At 51.0% G+C, this 26,568-nt stretch overlaps 1 protein-coding gene across 3 annotated transcripts in view; it reads left to right on the forward strand.

Moving 5' to 3' along the window:
- The first annotated feature begins 2,783 nt into the window (after positions 1–2,783).
- Positions 2,784–26,568, forward strand: part of MYO5B (myosin VB) — a 148,011-nt gene continuing 124,226 nt past the window's right edge. For all 3 annotated transcript variants that reach the window (XM_066180696.1, XM_066180694.1, XM_066180695.1), the window contains exon 1: positions 2,784–2,924. In XM_066180696.1, the coding sequence (XP_066036793.1) occupies positions 2,898–2,924 (27 nt within the window). In that variant the 5' untranslated portion in view covers positions 2,784–2,897. The remainder of the gene's footprint in view (positions 2,925–26,568) is intronic.

Raw genomic sequence — 26,568 nt, forward strand, 5'->3', positions numbered from 1 at the left:
CTTGCCCTGCACCAGGGCTGTGAGCCGCGCAGAGACAGAACCACTGGAACTTAGAAACCCTGGCAGTTACAGCCTTTAGTACAGTTAGACACGTACCAGAGCTTTGCAAAATATTCTTCCCTGTGTTTTTTCATTAAACTTGTCGTGGTGACAGAGGAAGAGCAGAGGTGTGGAGCGTGTGGGTGACTTGCCCGTGGCAGGGCTGGGAATGCCAGTCCCTGATCACATCATCCCAGACTCACTCCAGGGTTTGAATCCTCAGTATCTCCCAAGGCTGTAAGAGTCTTCTACATGCACCCATCTGCTTACAAGGGCTTTTACACTGACCCCAGGGCTTTCCATGGTGATGTTTTTGGCCACACGCAAGATGATGATCTCTGGAGTGGTTCCCCATGCCCTGTGGCATGGTGCTGGCTTGGTCCCTGCTCCCTGGGGCTGGGCTGCAGGGCTTTGGACAGGATCAATTCTATTTGCAGGAATGTTAATTATTCATTGCTTTTTCACCTGGTATAACGTATTATTGCTGTAATCCAGGTAGGAACCCTTGCTGCAGAAACAGCCAGTGCAGCTGCTCCAGGGTACAGTGACTCTACCAGACCCCGGGACTGTGCCCAGACGTGGCACAGGGGTGACTTCTGTGTGGCACAGGAGGAGTGAAATCCAGATTTGAGGTCTTTGGGACATTGCTGCAAAAATTCTGGGCCTGGGGTTGTACTTGGTGACAGCCAGCTCTGTTCTGATGACATTTAGAGCTGTCGGAATTGATGCTCCTCACTGGCCTGTGCCATCAGCCGTCCATCCATCCATCCATCCATCCGCTCCTGGGGTCTCCACGTGTCATTACAATACAGGCACAAGGCTGGGACCTTAAAATGAACTCCAGCCCATCCTGTGCCAGTAAAGAATCCACTGGCTGTGCTTGAAGGGGGAAACCCCTCGGTATTTAGTTGAATTTTACCTCAGGGTGCCTGCCATGTGAATGCAAGAAGGGGTGCCATAAACTGCTATTGAAGAGCCCGTGCTTGTTAAATTCGATCAACACAAGTTTTGATTCCCAAATGTAAAGAAGCTTCTATCTCCTGGAGGGGACCATTTCCACCAACTCAGCAGTTAGGATGTACTTCAGGGATTCTGTATGTATTTTGGGGTTTTTAGTTTCCGAGTTTAATTAAAGTTTTAGATTAATGGAGACTCACATGTGACACCAGCTGGTATTTCATGGGAATGGCTGTGCTTTGCCTCGGGGCTATCACTGCTACCCCAGCTTCACTGAAAGCTTCGCTTCTAATTGCACCAGTGCTCCACGTTTTGTTTCTGCAGTTGATTTAATGAAATGAGAGGAGCAAGTTTTGTTTGCCTGACAAAGCTCTCTTGGAGGCTTTGCAGAGATTACGCTGTCAAATTTTCCCAGGGTAATTTCTAGACATGGTGCAGTTTTTTTTCTCCCTCTTCTTTCCTCCTTCCCAGACTTCCCCCAGAGCCACCTGCAGCTTTTATCTATCTATCTATCTATCTATCTATCTATCTATCTATCTATCTATCTATCTATCTATTTATATTTATGTTTAAATTTATTTATTTTATTCATGAAAGATATCAGAGCAGGAAAAGAGAGGTATCTGCAATGCTGGCTGTCCTTCCACCAAATCAGCACTGCTCCCTGCCAGGCTCTGGGGTGGAAGAGGGAAAATATGACAAAGGGGGGAGTTTTATCCCGCGGGGGACAAGAAACAGAGTGTGAGATGCCACCAGTGATCACTTTGAGGAAAGGCTGTGGGTGCCCTGTGAGTGTCACAGCCTGAAACCATGGGAGGAGGGATCCCAGTGACGGCGTAAACAACTGTGACAGAACAGGATCCGCTGAGTGTGGTTTCTGCCTTTCTGCCTGCTCAGTTAATATGCAAAATACCTTGAATGATAAAGAATAGCAGTAGTGGTTAATTAGGAATACTTTGCATTTCATTCTCCTTCTCAGGCTCTAAAAGTGCCGTATAAGCATGAATTGCAGAACAGGGTGCTCCCGTGGGAAGGAGGGAAGCAGCATGGCCACAGATTTGACAGGCGGTGATCAATTTCTGGCTGTTGCTGTGGAAGTTGGAATTCCTGCCATCAGTGCAGGAGTGACACACAAGCCGCGCCCAGGAGCAGCGGCGCTGGTGGGACCCCAAACCCACCTGCAGGCAGAAGACAGAGAAAATCTATCCCCGGCACGTTTCTTGAGTGGATTTCCAGTGGGTCCACGAGGGCAATGCTCCTGTCCCGGAGCACAGGTGTGTCCTGGCAAAGGACGCCCCAGTAATGCCGTCCCTCCCTCCCCAAAGTGGGGGTGACCCCCAAAGGCCGGTGGGGGGGGGGGGGGAAGACCCGAAAACCACCAAGGGGCACCTGCATGGGGCTTCATTACTCTTCTTCTGTGGGAAATGAAGATGGATAAAAGGCAAAAAAACCCCTCCCAAACGCAGCACCAACCTACGCTGCCGGGCGACCCTGCCCGGGGGGCGCCGGAGCTGGGCGGGATGCTGAGGACCGCGGGGGAAGCGGCCGGGATGAAAAAAAAAAAAAAACATTAAAATGAACGTTTCTTTTAGAAAAAGAAATAATAATAAAAGCCGACCCGAAGGGAGACGAGGCGAGCCTCCCCATACCTGAGCGGGGCGCGGCGGAGGCGGAGCGGCGCTGCCTCCTCCTCCTCCTCCTCCTCCTCCTCCTTCTTCTCCTCCTCCTCCTCCTCCTCCTGCCGCTGCCGCTCCCTTCGCTTCCCGTGCCCGCGCCCGGCCGGCCGCGGAGGGTGTAAAGGTCGGAGTGCCGGTGTGTCGGAGTGTCCGTGTGTCCGTGCGGCGGTCGGTCCGGCCGCCCGCCGCCCCCATGCCCCGCGCCTAGCGCCGCCCGCCCCGGCCATGTCCGCCACGCAGCTCTACACCAAGGTGAGCGGGGAGGGGGCGCGGGGGGCTCTGCGGGCGCCTCTCCGAGCTCCACCTGTCCTCGGGGGGGGACTGCTTCCCGGTCCTGGAGGGGCCCCGCAACTTTCCCGCACCCGCCGGGACGGCGGCCGCAGGTGCGCGGGATGCGGAGGGGGCATCCCCGGCGTCCCCCCGCGGGGTCCCGGTCCCCTCCCGGTCCCCTTCCGGTCCCCTCCCGGTCCCCCGGCGTTTCACCCACCCGGGTTCTCTGCGCTGGAGGGTGAACTTCGCCCGTGGGTCGCGTTGGTGGCGGCGGTGGCCTCGCCCTCCATGCGCTCCGTCACCTGCGCGGCCAAAACTCTCCCAAACCTCCCCAGATCCCCCGGAATAATTCTTCCCTCCGGTGTTCCTAAACCACGGGGGTGGAGGGGGAGGAAGGTGCAGTCCTTAGAATCACAGAATCGCAGAGTAAGTGCCGTAACTCACCGAAGGGCTTCCGAGGTTTCGGGTTTCCCGAGTCCTTTTTGTTCCACAACTCCTGGATGTGATCCCTTGGCAGGGGTGCGATGGGACGCACCCGCTTCCTCATGGCAGCCAGGGAAGGTGACACGGCTGGTGGCCTGGCTGGGCACCGCGCCCCGACGGGCCCGGCGCTTCCCACAGGGAAGGTTTTCTCTTAAAAAGTGATCGTGGTGGTAGTTGGAGGCTCAGGTGCTCTTTTTAAAGCAGAGCCTGAGGTCTGGACTAGAAAATCACTGTTTCCACTCTGGTTTTAATTTTTTTGTTTGTTTTGTTTTGTTATTTTGTGGCTGTGGGATACTTGGGTATTCCCAGCCCTTGGCCAGCCCCAGGCTGTGGATGTCTCCCACACAGTTCGGGGCTTTCCGCTCCTCTTCCCAGGGAGAGAGGCTTGTTGTCCGGAGAGATCTTTGCCGATTGACTTGTCCCGATGAAAGGGCTCCTCGCAGGCGGTGCGAGCTCCGCCTGGCTCGGAGCTCTCTCTGGCGTGGAGAGAACCCTCTCGCTGTGCTCTGCATCTTCCCGGCGCTGCTCGGGGGTGCCGCGGGCAGCCGCGTTCCGGGGAATGTGCTCTCTCAAAGCCGTCAGTAACGCCGGGCAGGGGCTCACCGGGAGGAGTGCTTGGCTCCAGGAGAGGTTTCGCTGCGTAAGAGTGTCAGCATCATCTGTTGTCATAATGAGAATTTTAGTGCTTTAGGTTCTTCCTGTGACCGTGGTCAGCTCATGGAGGTGCTGCCGGATTGGCACCAGGAGTCACTTTCTGTCCCCCGGGCTTAACTTTGCTGCAGATTTCTGCTTCTGTAACTCATTTTGCCGACAGCTTTTTTTAATGTGGTGTCGGGGGTTGCCACGGCTCTTTCTTCCTGGCCGTCGCTGTCAGAGGGACGCAGGATGGATGGGGGATCTGGCAGCTCCTCCTCGGAACCTGTGGGGATTGCAGAAGCCCTGCTGGACTGAGCTGGGCTGTCTGTGAGCGAGATGACATCCATCCTTCTCGGGAGCATTTTAAAAGCAAAGTTTGGAAAATCTTTTCCCATTGGAAAATCCGGAGGGGAGCAGAAGTAAAGCTGTGGCTGAACAGCTGTGAGATGCAGACCACAGCATCTCTTAGGATGAGTGTGTGGATGTGATGGCAAGCATCCCCAGGGAGGAGGGAGGCTGGCTCCCAGTGCTGTGTTATCCCTGTTGATAGGCTGATTAAATCAACCTGCTTAATTGATTTTTAACTCGATGAGCAGGTAGTTAACCTGTGTGGTCTTTTTTATGCTGCCTTGGTTTTACATTCCTGTTGATCTGTTGAACAGGTGTAAGCTGCCTCCCGGGGCGTTGCTTGGGATCCTGTTGCTGTGTAGGGACTTTCTCATGAGGAAGTGGTGGGGATTTGGTGGCAGCCTGTGCGTGTTGTTAACTTTACGTTTATTTTTAATAACAACAGAGTTTCTCGGTGAGAGCAGGTGTTTCAGCACTGGCCCTTCTGCTGTCGCCTGTCAGTTTTGCAGGAACATTCTAGGGATGCAGCTGTTTTTTTAGGTGGTGGGGCCGTGGGCTGGAACCCTCTTGGGTCGCCTGTGCAGCTGAGTCACGGTGAAATTTAGGACTGTCCTGCTGGGCTGTCTGCTGCATGGGGCCTCTGTGCCAGCTCTGGCCTTTGAAGCAGCAGGAAAAAATGTTTCCTGTGACTTTGAGAGTACAAGAAAAAGATCAAAGAAGGCTTAAAACCCACAACAAACCCGACAGCCTGGAGGTGCTGGTGGCTGCGGCGGTCCCCGAGGTGGAGGGGATGTGTTGGTCCCTGATGCTGGGGAAGGTCCTGGGCTCCCCAGCACATCGCCTCTGTGCAGGAGCCGACTGCCCAGGTGCAGGGTGAGGCCTCCTGGCTCTCTGCTGGCTGTCCGGGGGGGAGCAGGGGAGAGGAGAGGAGGTGGACGATCTGCAGTCAATACAGCTGTCTTGCTGAGAGCCTATTGATCCCACGTGTGCTGTTGTGTTAGCACAGCCACAATGCACCGTCCTCTGAGTCATTCCTCCTCCTGCTGGAACCAGGATGAGAGAAACTGCTGAGGAGCCGCTTTTGAGCGTGCAGGTGGGAATTCTCAGGTCTCCTTCCTGCTGAACTGCAACGGGGGCTGGTACGTGTTGTGTGGAGGGCCCTTAACTTCTGTGTGGTGCTTGCAGAAGGTTTTCTGGGACCTCGTGGGGGATGTGTAGTTTTCTTGGTGTATAAATTCGTCTGTGCTGATGAACTCGATGTGTTAGATTGGCCTGGGGAGCACTTAGGCAGGAGAGGAACCCATCCTGGGAACACCGGGAGCTGTGGGCTTCTGCTGGAGGCCTTCTCCAAGGGATGCCTCGCCGTGCCCCTTCAAGATCAGGACTGACTGGTGTTTAACAGCCCCCATCAAGCAGGATAATTAATAGCTCTGCCTAATTATGAGCGTGAGAGTAGTTCCCAAAATGCCTCAACCTTTAAGCATGTAGGACTCTGGTAAATAGTTATGGAGGGACCATTCTCTCTTCTCACTCCCACTGCTTCACCTGGGGACTCGGGGATTTTCTGGCTGCGGATTTTATTTTGTGGCAGAATCAAACAGGAGTTTAGTGCATGTCCTAGCAGAAAAGGAGTTCTGTGGCAGAGGATGCAGACCTGGTCCTGGAGCTGCTGGCACCAGCCTGTGCAAGAGGAATAGGGCAGGTAGTGGTTTCAAGGATTCCAGCCTGCAAAAACCCGTTCCAGACGGAGAACTAGAGGAACTTTGCCTAACCTGTGCATTGCCCAGTAAACATCTTTCTAAGGCTGCTTGTGCTCACCCTGCTGCTGCTGTGTCCTTGGTGTGCCCAGCTGCAGCACTGCCCAGGCAAACTGGTTGCTGCTGGGAAGGGGAGTTTGTCAAATCCTCTCTGCCTGCAGCAGGAGGCAAAGGCAGCTCACAAGCCCAAAAGCATGTGCAGGTGCCAGCATGACCCTGCCATGGGATAACGGGATGCTCTGGTGCCTTGGGCTGGGCGCTGGGCAGGAGGGATGGACGAGGACATCCCATGGAAGGTGCCATCACCAGCAGTGGGGTTGATTTGCAGCACTAAACCAGAAATTAGGGTTGTTTGTATGGCTGACCTTTGTTGCGTTGTAAGGCAAAGCCCTTCGTGTGACAAAAACAACTGCAATTGCTTTGGCTTCTGATGTTCTGCTCTCTTAAAGGTGCTTCTTAAAATATGTTAATTGTCCTTGTAAGTATAGCCTCTGAACCTCATGCAAAATAGTGCTTCTGCCAGGCAATAATCTGTGTCTTTCTGCTCCTGGGCTGTTGTGCAGCTGAAGATATGCTCTTCAGAATGTTTGCAAGCTCTGGGTAAATAAGAAACCAGGGTATTTATTTTTCATATTATTTTTTTTTCCCCTCTCATTGTGCAAAGTGGCTGCTGTTTGCCAAGTGTTTTCTCACAGACTATGGAACTTGATGCATTAAAAAAATCGTCTCCTAATGGCTAGTGTTGGGTATAGAAAACTCTCCGTTTTTCGCTTAAAGTTGTATTAAATGAGATAGCTGGAATGAACTGTTGGTTTCTGACCCTGGGGAGAAACTTTTCAAAAGTGCATAAATGCTGCCAGTGTGATCACACACTGATTGAGTCAATGAATTGGCTTAAACCTTCTGGCATAAAACCTTCTGAAAATTATTTATCCTGCAAGCCTCGGGGAGGATTCATCCTTAGCGTGTGCCTGTGAGGTGGTTTGGGGCTGAGGAGCAGCTGGGAAGGAGAGAGAAGATTTTCTGTGGGTTGTGTAGAACAAACTTCTGGGAATAAATGTTGGGGACAGGGAGTGTTTGGGGTCCAGCCCCAGGACATCCACGGCATGCTGCAGAGCTCCTGAACTCCTGCTGCTGCCATTGCAGCTCCTATTAGGAAAAGCAGGTTTTAGCTGAAGGTTTTTTGTCTTTTTTCCTTCTTTATTTTAGATTATGAGAACATGTCTGGGTCATGCCACAAAGGGCAGGGACAGCTCGGAGGCCACGCTGGGGTTTTTATTTAAGGATGGGGCCGTCCCTCTGGAGGAGCCGGGTCCGTCGGCATCCCCGGGCTCCTCCTGATCCTGCCTCATTATGAGCTGCAGCGGCAGAGAGAAAATCATTGAAATGTAAACTCTGATTGCTCCAGCCAGCTCTCTGCAGCTGGGGACCGTGCCAAGGGCACGGCCAGAGCCGCAGCCGCTCGGGGCCCCCTCGGCGTCCCCGCGGTGCCACCGGGGAGAGAAAGGCAGAGCCAAGCCTGGGGCTCAAATATCCTCCAGTCCACTGGGTCTGGGCCTTGAGTGGATCCAAGGGAGGTGAGAGGTTGTGGCGTGGGAGGTATTTCCCTCCCTCCATGGGCAGGGGATGGCCGGAGTTCACCCCATGCTCTCCTGGCACCGTGTTGGGTGCACGTCCCACCACAGGGCACGCTGCCCCAGGGGCTTTGTGCTGCAAAAGTAACCCCGTTTTCTCCTCTGTTTGTGCAATTTTTCATCTCAGTTGTGCATTTAATAGCCCCTGTGCTTGGGTCAGATGAGAGCCACTGAGCCAAGGAGCACGGAGCCCAGTGCAGGTGCTGGGGCGCAGCCCCAGGAATGGTTCCAGCAGGGTTAATTAGCTGGATCCCAGCTGTGTGCCCTCTTGCCGGCTGGGATTAATCAGCTTGCTCTTTCAAAAAACTGTTTTTGAGAATTCCTGCCCTGATTCTGCTCCTAGGGTGTGGAAACTGTGGTGTGGAAATCCCGGTGCAGGCAAGCCCCGGTTGCAGTGGTTTTCTGGGTTAACCCCAGGGCGAAGGATGGGAACAGCAGTGGGTCTGAGACGGTGCTGTGCTGGTTCTTACGGGGTTGGGTGGGATGAGTCTTTCCTGCCCTTTCCTGCCCTGAGGAAGGAGTTTATCCGAGGTCATTTGTTACAGGCAGCCTGGCTGCTGTTGAGGAATGTATTTACAGGGGAGGATTTTTGCTTTGTTGTTCTTTCTGGCTGCCAATTACCAGGCATAGAAAATAATGGCTCTGAATGTGAGCTCATGCATCTCTTCTGGTGACCAAGAAGGAAAGCTGTGTGTGTTTGTGACTGTATTTTTATACGTATGTTTTTAAACTTCTCGGTTTGCTGTAAAACAGCGCCGTTCTAGATGTGTTCGACTTATAATTTACACGCCAATTAATTTGAAGCCCTGTCCAAAACAGGAGTTAATGTACCCTTACTGAGGTTGCTGTCCTTCAGGGAATCCACAAGAGTAGCCCCACATGAGCATGAAGGTGGACTTTGGACCTTCCGAGTTAGCCAGGGGTGTAATAAATGTCAGGTAATGCAGGTGAAACTCTGAGTTGGGTGTTTTTGTGTGGTGCTGTTGCCTGATCTTTGACCCCTCCTGCGCACGGAGGCGTTTGGTGGTGGTTAAAGGAACATCTGAGCGAACTGCAGTCCAGGTCAGGGAAATGACTGCTGTTTTTGCAGCGAAACCTCAAGCTGTGGCAGACACCTGAAATGTTTGCAGAACACTTAAGGGAAGAATTTGCTACTTAGCAGATCTGAAAAAAGTTTCCCTGCAAGCTTTCTGTGTCTCGAGCTGGTTGTAAAGCAGTTGCCCTCGTACGCCTTTTGGCCTGCCCTAAGACATGTCTTGTGGGGTTGGGTTTTGGTTGGGTTTTGGCTCAGCCTGAACCTTCAAGCATGAGCAGGGACCTGTCCAGAGATGGTGGCAGGGCTGGGAAGGACCAGGCTTGGTGGGTGATGGTCTTCACGTGGCTTTCCTCACGTGAACACTCTCTGATGTGTGGTCTGGGTCATGGTAAACTCATCAGTTGTACTAATGAAGCTTTTGAGGGTTTTGTATTTCTGCTCTTTGCCTTTCCTGTGGTATCCAGAGGGTTTGGAGGAGAGCGTCCCTACAGGGAAGAGCCTGCAGCCTGGAAATGTGACTCTCTCTCCAGCTGTGCTCTCCTTTTGTCCTTGGTTCGTCCGTGTCTGAAGTTTTCTCCGGCTGACCTAAACCTGGGAATCACGGGAATGAGTTAAACGTGTCCAAGGATGGACCATGGGACTACAAGAACTGTAAGCAGCACAGGTCCATGAACCCTCATTGTGAGCAGTGCAAGCCCTTGATTGCAGGTGACGACTCCCAGCCCGTGGCAGGGTGCAGGGTGCAGGATGGTGGTGCAGCTCCCCCAGCAGCGTGTGCTCCTGACCTGCTGTGCCGCCGTCCTTTGCCATTTTTAACCAAACCCCATCTGATTTCTCTTTTTTTTGGATTTCATTATTAGTTTTCTCCTCCCCGGGCAGTTTTCTGTGGCACTGGCTTTCAGTCCCCTGCATTTGTCCCTTGGAAGCCAGTGGTGCTTCAGGCCCTGCTGTGGCAGTGTAACCCCTCTGGCTGCCCTCCCCGGCTCTGGATGTGCAGGGCAGGTTGTAGGATACCCTGTTCACGTCCTCCCTAATGTGCAGCCCTCACCTCCCACTCTTCATGCTCCCACACACGGTGTGGTGGCACCACCGGGGTGGCTTTGCCTTCTCTGGGTGCTCCAGGTGTTTGGTGCTTCTGTGGATCCACAGTGGAGACGTGCGCTGTGTCATGGAATCCCAGAAAAGTTCGGGTTGGAAGGGACTTCAGGGGTCACCCAGTTCCAGCCCCTGCCATGGGCAGGGAAGCCTTCCACTATCCCAGGGTGCTCCAAACCCTGCCAGCCTGACCTTGAACACTGCCTGGGATCCAGGGGCTGCCACAGCTGCTCTGGGCAACCTACGCCTCTGTGAAACCTATGTCCATCCTGACTTTTGGATGTTCCTCTTGGCTCTCATCCCCAAATCTCCGATCACCACGTGCTTCCAGCTCAGCTGTTGTTCCTTGAGATCCTCCTTTCCGCATCTGGGGTTGACCAACCCTTTCAGACCAGAGCCAGTTCCCACCCTGAAGGACCACAGGCAGGTTGGGTTTCCCTTGGTGGCCCCACGCCTCGGTGGAGCTCTGACACCCAGCTAATGCCAACCTTCTCCCTTCCCGTGAGTCACGGCCCAGGCTCCCTGCTGGAAGTGTCACTGGCATGTGAGGTGCTGCTAGGATGTGCTAACCACCACTTACAGGGCTGCTGGCAGCGGGATGTCTTGGGGGTGAATCACGGCCACTACTTATCACAATAGCATGTTCCACCTCAGGGATGTGGCCCAGCGAGTCGCTGCTCTTCAAATGGAAAAGAGACCCTGGATGTATTCAAGGGTGGCGTTTTTAAAATCGTGGGAATGTCCGGTTTCTTCTGGAAGCCCCACAGGGATGGTTTCAGGTGGCACAGGCAAACCTCCAGCTGCCAGGGCAGGCTGGGCGTGACCAAGCACCTGGGGCTCCTGGCAGGTGTGTTAGCAAATGAGTGTTGAAAACAAAAGAGAGATAACAAAATCTGATCCCTGCTGAGGAGCTGGTCCTTGGTGCTACACCCCAGGCAGGCACGGTTGATACAAGCATATCTCAAGGTAGACAGTGGATGCCAAGATGCTGAGATGGTAGAAGTTTTAATTTTCAATCTAATTAAGCTGAGTAACTCCTTGTGGATTTATGCTGCCTAATTACTGTGAGCTCTGGGAGGCTGGGCGCTGTGGGTATTGCTGTTCTTTGCCCAGAGAGTGCCCTGGGCATGGCGTGGGGCTCCTTCAGGGACACTCAGTCTCCTGGTGGGGTGGGCATGGAGAGCTGGAGGTGGCTTTCACATGGCAGCACTGGACTGCTGTTGGTCCCGCTTCTCCTGGTAGGAACACGTGTCCTGTTTTGGAGACGGGTTGGAGGAGAAGGTTCTGCTCCAGAGCCACACAGTCCTGGGTGGGAAGTGGGTGTGGGAATACTGGTGTGGCTCTTGCCAGCCCTTCCCACAGCTGTGGGGTGCCTGTTTGTTGCTTAGCTGATGCCTCTTTCACCGCCACGTTCAGTGGTAAGAAATAAAATAGTGAAAGAAATGGAAGATAAAGAGCCGCTTATCCAGATCTTTCTTGGTGTCTCATGTCCTTGTGCTGTCCCTTCGCTTTCCTGTCTCACCTGGCCTTGGAAGAAATCAATTCTCTGCTGGGTTACACTGTGAGCACCTGCACTATCATCTTTCAGGTAACGGTACCAGCAAGGCACGTTCTAGCTGAAGCAAGACCTGTAACACCACGGAAAATCTCCCGGGGAAGGCAGGTCTGTGTGAGGTGTGAACATCTCACCCATGGGCTGGTGTAGAGCTGCCCTCAGGGGTCTCTGCAGGTGTCTGTTCCTCTGGGCTGGGGTTTTCTCCCCAAGTCTTTTGGGGAGCAGAGGTCCCAGGGTGATGGACCTGCCCTTGGCCCTCGTGCAGCTCATGCTTCATGGCCCTGGCCGGAGATAAGCAGCTCATACTTTGCTCCTGTAAACCCTAAAAGCACCAGGTTTGAAATCTGTTGCTCCCCCTTCCTTCTGCTGCTCTTCTCCTTTTCATCTCCTTTCCAAAGCCTTAGTTTTAGTTTGGATCCTGCCTCGGCAAGGAGAAAAGCTGTTCCTCCCCGTGCTGAGTGGTGAGAGCAGCGCTGGTGCTTTGTCTGCCCTGTCGCAGGGGATGGAGGCAGAGCTGTTAAATAAAGCTCCTCGTTTGAAAACAGGCAAGAGGGAAGGAGAAAAATCAAGGTGTCTTAAGCCTTGCAGGTCTCAGTTGTGTAAAACCCTGGTGCTGAGGGTTGAAGGGCTGATGCTTTGGGTGCAACCGGTGGCAGGGACGGCTGCGGAATTCAGCTCGGGGCAGTGGCTGCTGCCCGGCCCCTGCTCGTCAGAGCTGCTTTGAAGCCTCGTGTGCTCTTGCCATGCCAAAATAAACTCAGAGTCGAGGCTGTCAGAGCTAATCTTCATCTCTCTGCACTTTGCCCTCCCCGCCGTTGTTCTGGTGAGGGATGGCTGTGCTCACACCCCTGGGTTTCGGGGAGCCCTGCCAAGCCTGGGGGCTGTCCCCGTGGTGCCAGGTGGGCACGAGAAGTGACCAGCCTTGACCAGCTCACCAGCTTGGAGCAACCTGAACCTGCTTGACCATCAGGGTGGGCCTGACCCATCCTTAGTAACAAAACCTGCCCCGAATTTCCCTTTCTCTCTGGTGGGGATGGCTGGGGCTGCTCCAGGCTGAGCGACTTGCAGTCCCCAGAAATGAGCTGCAAGCGGGCTTTTCCTCTACCCAAAACAGAGGTTTGCATCCCGAAGTCCACCACCAGGAATTTGAAACTGTTCTCACCCAAATGGAACCTCCCTAGGGCCCCTCTCTTTTTTTTTTTTTTTTTTTTTTTTTTTTAACATGGATTTCTGCACCACACGCTTTTTATCTTTCGCTGAAGAACCAGTTTTCAGAAACACAATAGTCTGTTTGTCAATGCCAAAAGGTCTCTCTCCCTCTCACTCTTTTTAAAAAATATTATTTTAATTTTGTTACTTTGTTTTTTGACTGCAGAAGGTGCTGTCTCCTGCCAGCCTTTGCTCTGGTGCAAAGTTTCAGCACCGGGAGGTCACGTGAGGTAAATCAGCAGAATGCAAACCCTGCTGTTACTGACTAAACTTTGCCCGGATCTCACCTAATCACCAACCTGACACGTATTTAAGAGCTCCAGCTCTTTTTCCTGTGAGGAGAGAGTTCAGCCCCCAATCAACACTGGAGCAGCTCTTGTTCCAGGATCCTTCCAGGGTCCAGGCATCCTTCTGCTTCAAAGGGTGGTATTTTTGAACCCATTGGATATAACTCATGCCCGAGCGATTGCTTGCTGTTACATCCCAGTTACTAAATGGTATTTTCTTTTTCTGGAGTAGCAGGTTTACTGCTTTTTTTGTTCTTTTTTTTTTTTCCTTGTATTGCTGTCTGAAAGGATTGTGCTGTAATTTTCAGTCATTTGAGAGGTATTACCCAAATTTAGGCTGTCATTAGCTCCCAGCAGGATGGTTTTTGGTGTCCCTGTGTGAGGGGCAGGCTGGACGTTGTGGCTGACAGAAAATCATCTGTGTGCACAAGTGTTTTAACTATGGGACCACTCAGCTCACAGCTAGCAACTCTGAAGGCAGTTTTTTGTCTCTCCACTTCCAGTACTAACGGCTGAATGTTTCCAAAGGAGAAACCTTCCAACAAAACGATTTAATTTTCCTCGGTAATATTTTGGGCACAATCTGTTGGCGACTCTTTTATCTGGCGTGCCATCTCTAGGCTTATAACCCTCTTTGATGTGGCTCATTCAGGGGAAAAATGGCATTACACACTACCTCAATCATTCAGATGTCAGAGAGGATATTGCATTTGACTAATCGGGGGAAATTTGGGAAGATTTAGTAATGCCAGGAGACATGACCCACTTCCAGTTAAACGCTTTTCAGACAATAGAGGTTGTGCTAAGTGGTGGGGGAGGGAGAAACACTCACAGAGTAGAAAAAATTAGTAGTTATTTATAATTTTAAATTTTACCGTGCTGACCCTTTCCTAGGTTCAGGATGGGCTTGTTTTCTTTTTCTGTTTTCTTTTTCTTTTTTTTTTTTCTGAGTAAAAGATAATACTGGTACTATCTGGTTTTCAACAGATGTGTGTTTTCTGGAGTTGACCATCCCTGTCACCTTTGGGATGTGGCTGATGGATGTTGGGATGTGGCTGAGGGTGTTGGGAGCTGTGGTCCAGCATGGTGTGGCTCTGGTCCAGCTGTGGGTGACCAGCGGTGGCTGGGGATGTGGAATATGGTGTGGGAATTGATTTTGGCTGTCCCAACTCAGGATGGGATGTCCTGATTACATAAAGAACATTAGTCCACAAAGCCAGATTTAAGGGTTTTTATCCTGCTCCAAACCTTCAGTGTTGCTCATTCCTGATCCTACGAGTGTCTGGCCAAAACCAAACAGAAACCGCAGAGGTGCAGCTCTGTGATGTCGGAAAACTGCGAGATAGCCAAACCTCAGTTTGTAGTATATAAACTTTTTCTTCAAAGGCAACAAAAGAGAACATTCTTTGAAGAGGTAACTCCATAATTTTTAGCGCTGCAAGTTCTGTCAAGCAGCTTGTGGCTGTTGCTTTGTGCAGGGTTTTATCTTCGCAGCCATGTGAGCTGAGAAAAAGCAACTTACTCCGCTTAAAGCTTATTAAACCCCTTATTAAAAATAGTTCTGTAATCCTTCTGGAGTATGGCAACAACGCTTCTGCCTCAATTTCGTTTTGCAGCTCAACTCACGTTGTAGCAATTTGCAAGGTGCTGCTGAGAAGCAGGCGCACGGTGTTGGAAGATCCTGGTGTGAGTGTCCAACGTGATGGAGCCGTGCCAGAGCCCACCTGAAAATTAGGAGATGAGCTGTGCTGTGCTTTTGGGGCGAAAAGTCCACTCTAGAGACGAGGTGGAGCTGCTGCTGGTTTCTGGAGGGGGGGTCCAAGTCGTCAGCCTTTGTTGTTATTTTTGCAAACAGCCTTTTGTGCGATCGTTCAGGTGTAGGTGTTTTTTAATGCTCTGCTTTGCCTGCAGCCAGGATTCCACCGCTCTCCTTCCACAGTATAAAACCCACTCTTGTTTTCTGAGCTGTTCCCCAAACCCTGTTCTTTGAAGAGCCGCATTGTAATATAACTTGAAGCTTAGAAATAAACTTCAAGTGTCTTCACCGAGAAAGTTAGCACCTTCCTCGGGTTAAAATCTCATTTCTTCTGCCTTCAAGCTTCAGAGCCAGCAGACTGACATTTTTTGGATGCATCCCTGTTGATAAATGCCGCTTTTACGTGCGGTTACAGAGATCGCTGGAAGAGACGTAGCCCTGACGCTTGTCTAGATAAATTAATTTCCTCTGCACGCACCCCTGGGTGTCTGAGTTGGGCACTGGGAGCTCTGAGCTCCCTGTGTCCCACGAGAGACTCAAGAGGAATTTCTGCAGCATTAGCAGTGGGTGTTGGATGCCCAGAGCTCGTGTGATGTTTGCATGGCTCCGGAGTGATGGGCAGGCTCGGGCTGGGCCTCCCTGGTGCCTCCCTGCTCACCCTCACCTGCCTGGGAAGCAGCTGGAAAGCTGGGAACAGCAGAAACGTACCTGGGATCTGGACAAACCTGTCCTGGCGTGAGGCTAAACTTCAACATAGTTAATTTGTCTGGAAAGGGAAAAGGCCCATTCGGAAGGGCTTGGCTTCACTGCTCCTGCTCACACAAAACAAATGTAATTTTTCAAGTCAGGGCAGAGCAGATGGGTGCAGATCTGAAGCAGGGCTCATATTTTGAAAGCTGAAGAGCTTTTGAAACACCCCAGCAGATGGAAGAGGCCCTGGCTGCATCTGCCTTACCTGCTTTAACCTCATAAACAGCACTGACCCTTGTCTCTCACAGGCTTTGTACATAATTGATGTCTGATTTGAAAGTTGGCCGCTCTGTTAACACACTTGTCCATGACTGATGCTTGGAGGAGTCTCTTGGGAGTTGCAGTGCCCATGCACAGGGCTTGTGTTCGATGGCCGAGATGCATTAAGGATGTTTAAGTTGCTGGATGGAAGCAGGCCAGTTAAAAACGGAGACGCTGCTTTTCCCACCCTTTATTTGCGGGCCGAGCTCAGGGAAAACTGAAGCTGCCAGCGCAGCCTGTGTGGGTTCTGTGCTCTGGCCATCAACCAGCAGTGAGGGGGTGGGTGATGCGTCCTCCGTGCCACAAACCCCGGGCAGCACTGGGTGTGGGTGTGAAAATACAGCGGTGCCCTTTGGCTGCTAAACCAGCCACGAATATCTGTGGGGTTGGAGTGACACCTGAGATCCTGGTGGGTCTCCTCAGGGGTGACGTGTCCTTTCAACAAGCAGACTGCTGGTGCTGGGGTGAGGTCCTGCAGCTGTGTCCCTGGCTGTCCCTCCCACCAGGCATGAACCCTTCAGGCCTGTGAGGATGCCGTGAGCCCCCCCCCCGAGCTGCCCTGGGTGGGGTTAGCAGCTGCTGAGCTCTCTGCTTGTGTTAAACACGCCTTCCACATCCATCCCAGTGCTCACAAAATCCCCCCCAACTCTGGGGGATTTAAGCAGTTTCTGGGGATGCCTCTTGCGTTTTATCCCTGGTGACTGAATGTAAGACACTGGGGATAAATTTACTGCAGCAATAAAGCACAGGTTAGGAGTGATAATGATATTAACTGTGGCAGTCTGTCTCACTGCTGGAGCAGCCTCTATCCTTTTCTGTCTCTGAGGAGAGATTTGTGGCTTATTTTTCCCTGTGTCAGTGCAAAATGAGATGTGGGCTTTCTCCAGCACATGCAAACCCTGAAAGGAGCTCAGAAGTGTTGGAGGAGCGGGGAAATCCCAACTCATGAGCTTTCCCAGACAGCAGTTCCTGGCTGGAAACAGGCTGTGGGGATGCTGAGGTTTGCTGGCCTCCTTTGAAACAAAGCCCAGGCCTTTGTCAGTGCTTTGCTGGTGGATGGACGGAGGGGAAGCCTCCTCTCTGAACAGGCTAAAACGCCTTTTGAGCAGGTTAAACTGCTTTCCTGTGAAAAGAGCTTTTGTGAGAACCAGTCCCTTGGGATTCCTCCCTGGGACATCAGTGCTGGCAGTCAGGAGCTGGCTTTGTGGATGTGCTGTGCCCAGGTCCTGCACTGCTGGGACCATCACTGCTGTCTTGTCAGACCCTGCAATGACCTGGGACGTGTCGTGTCCTGGGCGAGGTGGTTCCTCTGAAATGCATCAGTCTGGAGCTCAGATCCACAATCCTACAGCTGGAAATGCCAGCAACTGAAGGAGCACAGAAATACTTCTGTGCTTCTTCACACCTTCTGTGGGGAAATCCCAGAATCACAGAAGGGTTTGGGTGGGAAGGACCTTAGAGGTCATCCGGTGCCACTGCCTGCCATGGGACACCTTCTACTATCCCAGGGTGCTCCAAGCCCCATCCAGCCTGCCCTGGGACAATTCCAGGGATGCAGGGGCAGCCACAGCTGCTCTGGGCACCCTGTGCCAGGGCCTCCCCACCCTCACAGCCACCAATTCCTTCCCCAGATCTCACCTGACCCTGTGTCCTCTGGCAGAGGGAAGCCATTCCCTGTGTCCTGTCCCTCCAGGCCTTGTCCCAAGTCCCTCTCCAGTGACTGAAATCAATTACTGGAAGCCTCCAGGAGAATCTGGTGGGAGGTGAGCTCTGGGCAGAGCTGGAGCTCTGCAGGGTTGCTTGGCATGTGGCTTTCCTCCTGATGCAGGGGACATCCTGTTGTTGGAAGTGACCCCGATTTGTAAATACAACACAGGGAGGAAGGGGAGAGGAGGGGGAAGCAAATATTTGCCTTTCTGCAGCTGAGTGCGTCTCGCTGATGCTCCGATAGAGCCTGCTCCTCTCAGGATTGAGTCCCTGCTCTTACCAGAGTATTTTTGTTCATACGAAGTGGGTCTTATCTCCACCGTAGCTGGGAATTGGGAGGCTGTGCTCTGACAGTAGCTTTAATAATGCCCTGATAAGGGCTACCTGCCCCTGGCAGGGAGGAGGAAAGCTGGCCTTGCTGCCTTATCAGGGAGCAGCGAGGTGAGAGGTGCCACAGGGAGGAGGGAAACAAACCCTGGCAAAGGCTGGTTTGGTGTCTTGGGTGAAGAGGGTGGTATTAAGTTTGGATGGAATCTCTGCATGATGACGCCGCCATGCCACGATGCAAACAGGGATTTTGGTTTTTATTTTCCTTAATAAAGCACCTAAGAGTACTCCTTGGTAAGTTTGCAGCAGCCTCCAGTTTCACCCCCGTGTGGGATGGAAGGTAGAGCAGCTATGAGGGGACATGAGTTACTGCACGTCTCTCTGTTTTTTGTGGGTCACATCCCCTTTGGACAGGGTCCCAAATCCCTGGTGCATCCATGAGTGTGCGTGGCCACCGACGCCTTTTCTGATGCATTTGGATATTGGGAAAATTCCTTTGTGGAAGGGGCTGTCCAACCCTGGCAGAGCTGCCCAGTACAGTGGTGGAGTCGTCATCCCTGCAGGGGTTTAACAATTTAACAGGGGTCAGTGGTAGCCTTGGCAGTGATGGGGAAATGGTTGGACTCCATGGTCTGGGGGCTTTTCTAACCCAGATGTTTCTGGGGTTCTGTGGTTTGGGGCCCAGCTGTGGGCGATGCTGTGGGTGGTGGTGTGGGTTACCAGGAGTGCACGTTGGCCCCTGGCAGGGACTGAAGCCACGTGAGTTCAGCTGTCCCTATCCAACCACTGACCCTTGCAGTTTGAAGGCACTCAGCTGTTGGGACTGAGTGTTTTGTCAGAAAGGGCAGAAACCTTTGGTCTTGTACATTCTGAACTGGGAGCTCTCAGCATGGCTGGCTAAAGCTTCGCTTTTACAGTGAAATGAACTTGATTAATGTAGTATTTATTCGATTTAGTTTTTTCTTCTTCATTTTATTCTTCTACCTAGCAAAGCATGAGGTCATCCCTTAGAGGAGTGGGGAAAGTGGCAGAGTAGCGTTTGGTAGAGATGGATTTGAGTTACTCTTTGAGTAACTCAAGTTTGAGTGACCTCATACGTTGTCTTCATGCACTCTGAAACTGCTATAACTTCAAGATGTATTTTTATTTGTTTGGTTGCTTTTCTAGTTAATAATAGCAATTGTTTTTCCCACCTTGGGTGGTAAGAGCGGGTGTAACTAAGCCTTGAAACAGGCTAAGTCCTTAAGCTGAGCTGATGGGACCCGATGGGTTCAAGGCAAGTGGCATCAGTTGTGTGACTGTAACTCCGTGTCCTTCCCCAGGGGAGAGGCATCCCTTGGGTGGGAACTGCATTTCCTGGTGTTGGGAAAACCTCTTTGGGCCTGAGCCAGGGAATGTGTAGTGGGGACAGAAATCTTACAGCTGGGGTGTCCCTGTGATGGTGGGAAGAACTCTGCAGCCCTGCCTGTGCCCAGAGGGAGCCTGTGACTGCTGGGGGAATACAGAAATGCTCCTGTAGCACAGGGAGGGATGTTCACGTGAGTCAGTAAATCTCCTGTTGGGGTAGGGGTGTCCTGTGTGCCCACCCAAGAGTGGCTTTGTTGTGTTGTGGGAATAGGTAAGGCAGGAGCAGCGCCCCATAGCTGAGATAGCTTCTTTTGGGTTTTTTAATCTATTTTTTTTTTATTTTCTTGTTCTATTTGGATGCTTTGTTCTGCGGACACTTCAGTGTTTCATGAGAGCTGTGTTTGATCTTCCTGGAGGTGTGTGCTTGTGCGCAGCTGAGGTAACCACCCTTCCAAAGGGAAGAGAGAACCTTGGATTTGCCTAACTCTTCTGGGGACGTTGCCGGATCAGGGGGAAAAAAAAAAATCAAAATTCAAACCAGAAGGTGAGGGCTAGAAAAGATGCATTCAGTGGTGGTGATTTTTGTTTTATTTTGTTGGTTTGTTGGATTTTGTTTGGTTGGTTTCTTTGTTCCCCTTTGTTTTTGGTTGTTGTTGTTGTTCTTCGTTGTTTTGTTTTAGGTTTTTTTGAGTGCGTTCAGGTGCCCTTCTTGCAACCATTTTCCCAGTTGGGCAGTCTTCTGCACGTTGCTCCCCTCCCCTGGGCCCTTCCTCCAGAACGCAAATGCTGCTTTGCTGAAGCACCACCTCCCAGATCACCTTCTGGGATTCAAAATGCAGGGTTTGATGGAGATGTTCTTTCCTGCATCCTTCCTTGTTTAGGCTTTTGTCTCCCCTACCTTTTTTGGAGGAGATTGGATATGGGATTTAGGGGATGCTTTTCCATGGAGTTGCTGTGTGGTGTAAAGAAGAGGCTGCAGGATATTAGTGTGGGAAGATCTGGAGAGCCAAAATCTCAGTATTTCAGCTGGACAGCTGAAACTGTGAGGGAATGAGAAGGAAAACACAGCTGACTGTCGGGCCATGTTGTGACTTGCATTTTATATATTAAAAAGAAAACCTCCTTTTGTTTGAGTTTCCTTGGACGAGTGTTTTGAACCAGTGTTATGCTCAGCAATTGCAAAATCCTGCTGATTTATTTCGCTGGAGAGAGGAGACAGAGTCTGTACGTTAACATGGAGTAACTCATGGTACAGGTGCTCATCCGAGATCTGGTGTAAAGACGTCTTGGGAGCAGCAGAGCCAGTACAAATCACATCCCCAAATACCTGGACATTGCTGGAAGGAGATGAAAGAAATTTAGGAAGAAGTTCTTCCCTGTGAGGGTGGGGAGGACCTGGCACAGGGTGCCCTGAGCAGCTGTGGCTGCCCCTGGATCCCTGGACATGTCCAGTGCCAGGCTGGATGGGGCTTGGAGCAGCCTGGGATAGGGGAAGGTGTCCCTGCCCATGGCAGGGGTGGCACTGGGTCCCTTCCCACCCAAACCATTCTGTCGTTGTATGAAAATGCAGGATCGGTGGTTCCCTCCAGGAGAGCTTTTCTCTGCCCCCCCGTTCCTCAGCAGCTGGGAGTGTCTCGAGTGTGCGTTCACTGCTTCAGTTACTTTAATTGAACATGTTTATTCCAGCTTTGTGTCTTGATCACTGGTGCTGTTCTCCAGGTGTCTAATGTCTCCCTGCTAACAGACCTTATTGCTGGAATTTTTTAATTACCTCTGGTAATGTGTTGCTCATTTAAATCCCTGGTGATCAATTTGTTTTCCTTCAGTGGCTCGGCAGTGAAAATGATGCAGAGGTGGCCCTGGGAGGTCTTTCCAGCATAACCCTCTCCCTGGAGAATGCTGAAAAATGTCCTGTAACTTTAAGTCAACCCCTTTTGAATTAACTATGCCTGAGTGATGTTCCAAGAGGGGTGTTAATACACGAGTTCTGGAGATGTGAGGGGTTACTGTGCAGGTTGATTAATCCAATTACATCTTCTGAATAAAGTTAACAGTGCAGCCTGGTGGAAGGGTTGCACTGCAATTAAAGGTGGATTTTGGTGCTGTTTGGCTGCAGTGGTGCCCGGTGGGGTGGGGAACGTGCTGTGGTACCCTGGATTTTGGGATGTGCTGGTGACACCCTGAATGCCACCAGTGTCACTGCAGTTACAGCCAAGGAGCAGCCACTGCTTTAAACATTTCCAGTTGAAAGCCCTGCTGTCCCCTGGCTGCATCCCTGCACCACAGAGCTGGCCAGGCTCCTCCCAGGACCATTTTCATCCAAAATCATGTAACATGGGGTGGTCACTGCCGTGGGAAGTGAACGTGCTTGTGAATTTCCCTAAAGCATATGTGTTACAGATAGAGGACTCTGAAAACCCAGCGTGAAAGGACATTTTTGACTATTTAATTAAACCCAAAGGCTGTTTTTTAACTATTCATCACCGATCAGCTGTAAGTGGTGGATACTGAGCATGTTTTGGATCCAGCTTATGCTCGGCAAGGAGTGGTGAACTCACATGAATTTCGGGTAGAAAAGAGGACAATGAAGGCAAGGTTACATCACAGCACTGCTAAAGGTTTTGATTAATTGAGAATTACAGGAGAGAAGGGTAATTAATGCCAATCAAGAGGGATTTGCAGAAAGTAGCCTGGAAGGATTTCACTTTTGCAGTATGACAGGCTGTTTGGTGAAAGTCATGCCGTGGGGACACTTGGCCCCTGCATGGAGTTTGTAGTTAAAAGAGGCAAAACCCGAGTCTATAAAACCCCAATAACCCTTTAATTTAAAAAAAAAAAAAAAATTGTCTGCATGGCTGAGCTGTGTGTGAAAGGCTCATCCGGGGTCAAGGATTTTTTCGTGATCCTGTGCAACGTGGGTATTTTTAAATCAATCGCTCGCAAGGAGAGGTGAGGAGTCCAGGAGGAGCTGGTTTGGCTCGCTGGTGTGGCCATGAGCACCCATGGATGCTGGAGCCAGGCAAGGTGGTTGGGGCAGGGGTGCCGAGCTCCCCGCTCCAGGATGCTGATGCCCACAACTCTTCCAGGGAGATCTGCAAATGAAGTCGAGTTACCTGTGTTGGCTTTGTCACCAGATTTTTGTACTTCCCAGGGACTCTGCAGAGATTCTGGGGGCTTGCAGAGCGTCCCTCTTCCTGGCAGGGGGTGGACAGTGGTGGTGAGCATCTTGCAAAGCAGATGGGGAGCATGTGCAGGGCTGAGCCAGGCCTGACAGGAGAGGAGCTCTTTCTGTGGGACAGTGATCCCCTGCTCGATGAGGAGCTGGGGAGGGGACTGGTAGCAGCACGCTGGGTGCTGGCATCTCTTGGTGCTGCTCTGGTGATGGTGAGCACGATGTTTTGAAGGGCTTGGCAGGGTTTGGTTAATTCTGCTGTGGAGCACATGCTTTGACTCCAGGCTTAGCCCTGCAGAGGGAAGAGCCCTGCCCTGCACGCTGTGCTTCGTCAGGCTGCACCCAGCTCCCAGCCTTGGCAGTGCTGCTTCAGAACCTGTCAGGGCGGAGGGTTCCTGTGCTCAGCCGGGGCTGGAGAGGGCTGCAGAGAGACCCTGAGTGCTGCCAGCTCCAATTCACCCGGCCCAGCTCTCTCCCGGAACGTCTCAGGCTGCTCTGAGGTGTTTGTCAGGGTGGTACAGGTGACTGTTGCACACCCCCTCCAGGTGGAGGCTTGCTGACCCTGCTTTGGGTTTCATTTCTTTTTAAAGGGTAAAAGAAACAAAGTGAAAATAGAAGTTGCTGCACTGCCGGGAGGAAATCATGGTGTCACAGCCCAGGAGGCGATCGCTCCCCAGCCTGGGAGGGACTGCCTTTTTTTGCCCCAAATTAAGACCAGATTGTTTATTTGCACTGTCCCAAAGCACCTGGAGCTTTACCTACTTTTCCAGCATCTTACTGGAACTGTATGACTTACTGGAAGAGGAATTTTGCAGTGAGAGCAGGGCTGTGTGCGCACTCAAGACCTTGACGCTGAACTTGTCACTCCTAATTAAACCTGCAGTAACGAGCGACGCCGAGATGCCACGGAAGAAGTGGCGGGGGAGATGTTGGGGATACACGAGTTGGCTGTTAGTTACATGTAAGAAGACTATTGATCAGTCTTGGAAATCATCCTGAAAATCACAGTTAATTAAAGTAAAGCCTTCAAGGGTACCCCCAGTATTTCTGTCCTGGTGTCAGGGCTCGCCTGCAGCCCCCCTGTGCTCGGTGCCAGTTTCCCATCTGCCCGTGGTGGCACGAGGTTGGTGCAATGATGCCCTGAAGCCTTTTAAATGCCCCTTCATTAGAAATGCTTCTAATGAGCCAGTGGATAAATGCTGCAGATGCTGCTTGTCCAAGCGCTGCTCAGCTGCTGTGACACTTTATGCAAATCATCACCGGAGTTAATTTGGGCAGGGGAATAAAATTCCGCGAGGAGAAATTGAGCAGATTTAGTGCTGGTGGGAGACTTGCAGCCATCCATCAGTGGGACAGCTCTTCAGGGGGAGAGAATATCCTCGTGCCTCGAAGGCATCAGTGAAGTGCATAGTTTGCTCAAATTCAGGCACCCCTGCAGTGTTTGAGGATGGAGAGATGCTCCCCAAAATTTAGGAGCCCTGCCTTAAAAGAGGCATTGTTTGGGTGTGCATTTGTGTGTTTGTCCAGGGTCCATCTCCACTAGCATGAGCATGATAGGGAACGTGAGAGGTGATGTAGATAATGCCCATCCTCCTTGGCTCTGCTGTTTGGTTTTTTGAGTTTTTATCAGCCCTGGGAAACACTCAATTTGCTCGTTCTCATGTTGAGGAATTAGAGATGCTCCTGCAGAGTCTCACTGTCTTTCCCTTTACATTTAACACCCCCAGCAGGTTAGCACTTGCATTCTGTAGCTCAAAATGATGTTTTCTGTGCTTTTTAAGAAGGAAAACACTATTATTTTTTTCCCCTATCCCTAGCGCATGCTGCTGTTGTAGTCTGTGTTCCCCACTCAGAGCTGAAATGAAGATTTGTCAGCCCTTTCGGTGTTTGTGGGGATTTAGGGTGAGGAAGAAGGTCTTTTGCTGCTAGAGGTCCCCATTTTGAGAGGACACCTTCTGGGCTCTGTATCCTCTTTGAGAGGAGACTGTGTGGAGATGCTGGATTTTTGTTTTTTTCCCCCCAGCATCGGGTACCGGCACTGGGCAGGGGAGAGATGCACAACTCTGGGACATTCCTGCCTGCCCTGTGGCGAGCAGGGACACCCTCTGCCAGCCCCTCCTGTCCCCTCTGAGGGTTTGGCAGCTGGTGGTACCCGGCAGCAGGCAGAGAAGCCAGACCAGGCTGAGACACGGGGGTCAGCAGGTTCCGGAGTCACAGCTCGGGCAGCCCTGACCTAAATATCAGCTTTGCTTGTCTGTCGGGCAGGGGAGAAATTGCTCCTGGGATGAAAATCTCATTCAGAGGATGGGAAAGGGAGGATTATGGTTTGCCATCTGCCTCGATGTTCAGTATTGTAAATAATAATAAAAAAGGTAATGATGCACAAGTCCCTTAATGGAGATATTTTGCCTGGCTGCCAGAGCACCTCACCCGTGCCTTGCTGCGTCACAGGCGAAGCAGATTTTTCTCCTGACTCACTGCCAAGTGGGGCAGAAGGGAACTTTAGGGCTGTAGGGCACCCAGGAGATCCGTGGAGCTGGTTCCTTTCTGTGTCCCCCTCCTGCCAGCACACATCCGGTGGCTCTTCCAGCACCCACAGGTGCAGTGGTTTGCGAACACAAACACATTTACCACGGCAGGGTGACTCCTTCCATAACCACCTGTAACTCCTGGGGAACGTGGGACCCTGCTGCTTTGGGCACAGTGGCAATGCATGGGCCAAACCACCCGTGCTGGTGACCCCAGCTCAGCCCAGGTCTGTATTAATAAAAATTAATGGAGAGAAAAATTAATGTTTGATTTAGCACAGAGGCTGAGAGAGAAGCTGTGGTCATCCAGACAGCGACTGCAAGTAAAGTACTCTGGGTTGGTGGTTTTTTTTTTTTGGTTGTTTTTTTTTTTTTGTTTTGTTTTTTTTTTTTTTTTTTTGTTTTTTTTTTTTTTAAATTTCTGCAAGAGCCTCTTTAAATTATCTCTGGGAAATCATCTTCGATTCTAGTTTAAAAAGGAAAATCAGGAGCAGAAAAATGACACCCAGATCGTGTGATATGGCCACTTCTAATTCCAAGTACAGGTTGTACTTTCCTCTTCCTTGAGAAGAGCACAGTTTAGGAAAACTTCATTTTTAATAATAGATAGCTTGTGAATGAGAGCTGGAAGGTGAGTATTGGTCTGAGTGTAAGCTGCATAACCATTCACGTGCTGTGCGTGTAAATATAAATATTCTTGGGAAGCCAGGGCTGACATTTGCTCTGTTTTTTCTTTTGCATGTATTTTTTGTCCTCTTCAAAAGCATCCAGCAATACTGGACACCGAACAATACACAATGAGGCTAGCAATAAGCCCATTGCAAAGGGAGAAAAATAGAAGTGTGCTTGCTTTACAGAGAAAAATATAGATTTGTCCCAATTTCCACCGTGTTCTGTTTTACATTTGTGCCTTCACCTTTGTTTTTTTGGTTTTTTTTTGTTTTTTTTTTTTTTTTAATCACTGTTTGTGGTTTCAGCTAAAGTCCTTTCATAAGATTTTCTTCACCTGTGTGGAAGAACCTTTGTCATGACATACAGTGTCTTCACCTCTGTTACTGAATTCCTGATGGTGGGGTGGTTGATGGTATTTTATTGCCAGTATTGTGGGTTTTCTGCCGTGCCCTCCCTCTGTCTGCAGTTTGTTGGAAGTATGCCCCTGGAAAAATGCCCTTGACCCAGGAGCAATGAAAACTTCCCGGGGTCAGCTGTGAGTATTGACATTCCTGAAATAACTCAGGGGATTAAAACCCAGTAATAATAAAGATGGATTTGCTGATGTCCAGCTTGCCACGAAGACTTGCAACCGCCAAGCGGCCCAGACGAAGCTGAGATCGCTGGTTATTAATATTTTTTACTTAATGGAAGATTATACAATTTTCTTAATGTAATGAAAATGATGCTCTGTCCACAGAGTTTTAAGTCCTTGCCTGCAGAGCTGCATCTCTTCTCGCTGAGATGGAGCACATTGCCCAGAGCTTGCTGGGAGTGCCTTTGGCCAGCACTGAGGGCTTTGAAACACTGAAACAAGACCTGCCTCTTCTAATTTAATGTTGGTTTTAATCTGCATCCGCAGTGGCAGCCTGCTAAAATCTAAATCAAATCAGGAGGTGGGGATTGAATTTATTAAGCTTCTGCTTAAGCTGGGTGGAATAATGCAAGAGGCTGTGAGGGAACTGAATGGCTTCAGTTTTATTGGGGATCTGGTTAAAAAAAAATCACAAACCAGATTTTTTAAAAA

The sequence above is a fragment of the Chamaea fasciata genome, unplaced genomic scaffold (assembly GCF_029207755.1).
Source record: "Chamaea fasciata isolate MVZ Bird 193981 ecotype frontalis unplaced genomic scaffold, bChaFas1.0.hap1 SCAF_4, whole genome shotgun sequence".
NCBI classification, from domain to species: Eukaryota; Metazoa; Chordata; class Aves; order Passeriformes; family Sylviidae; genus Chamaea; species Chamaea fasciata.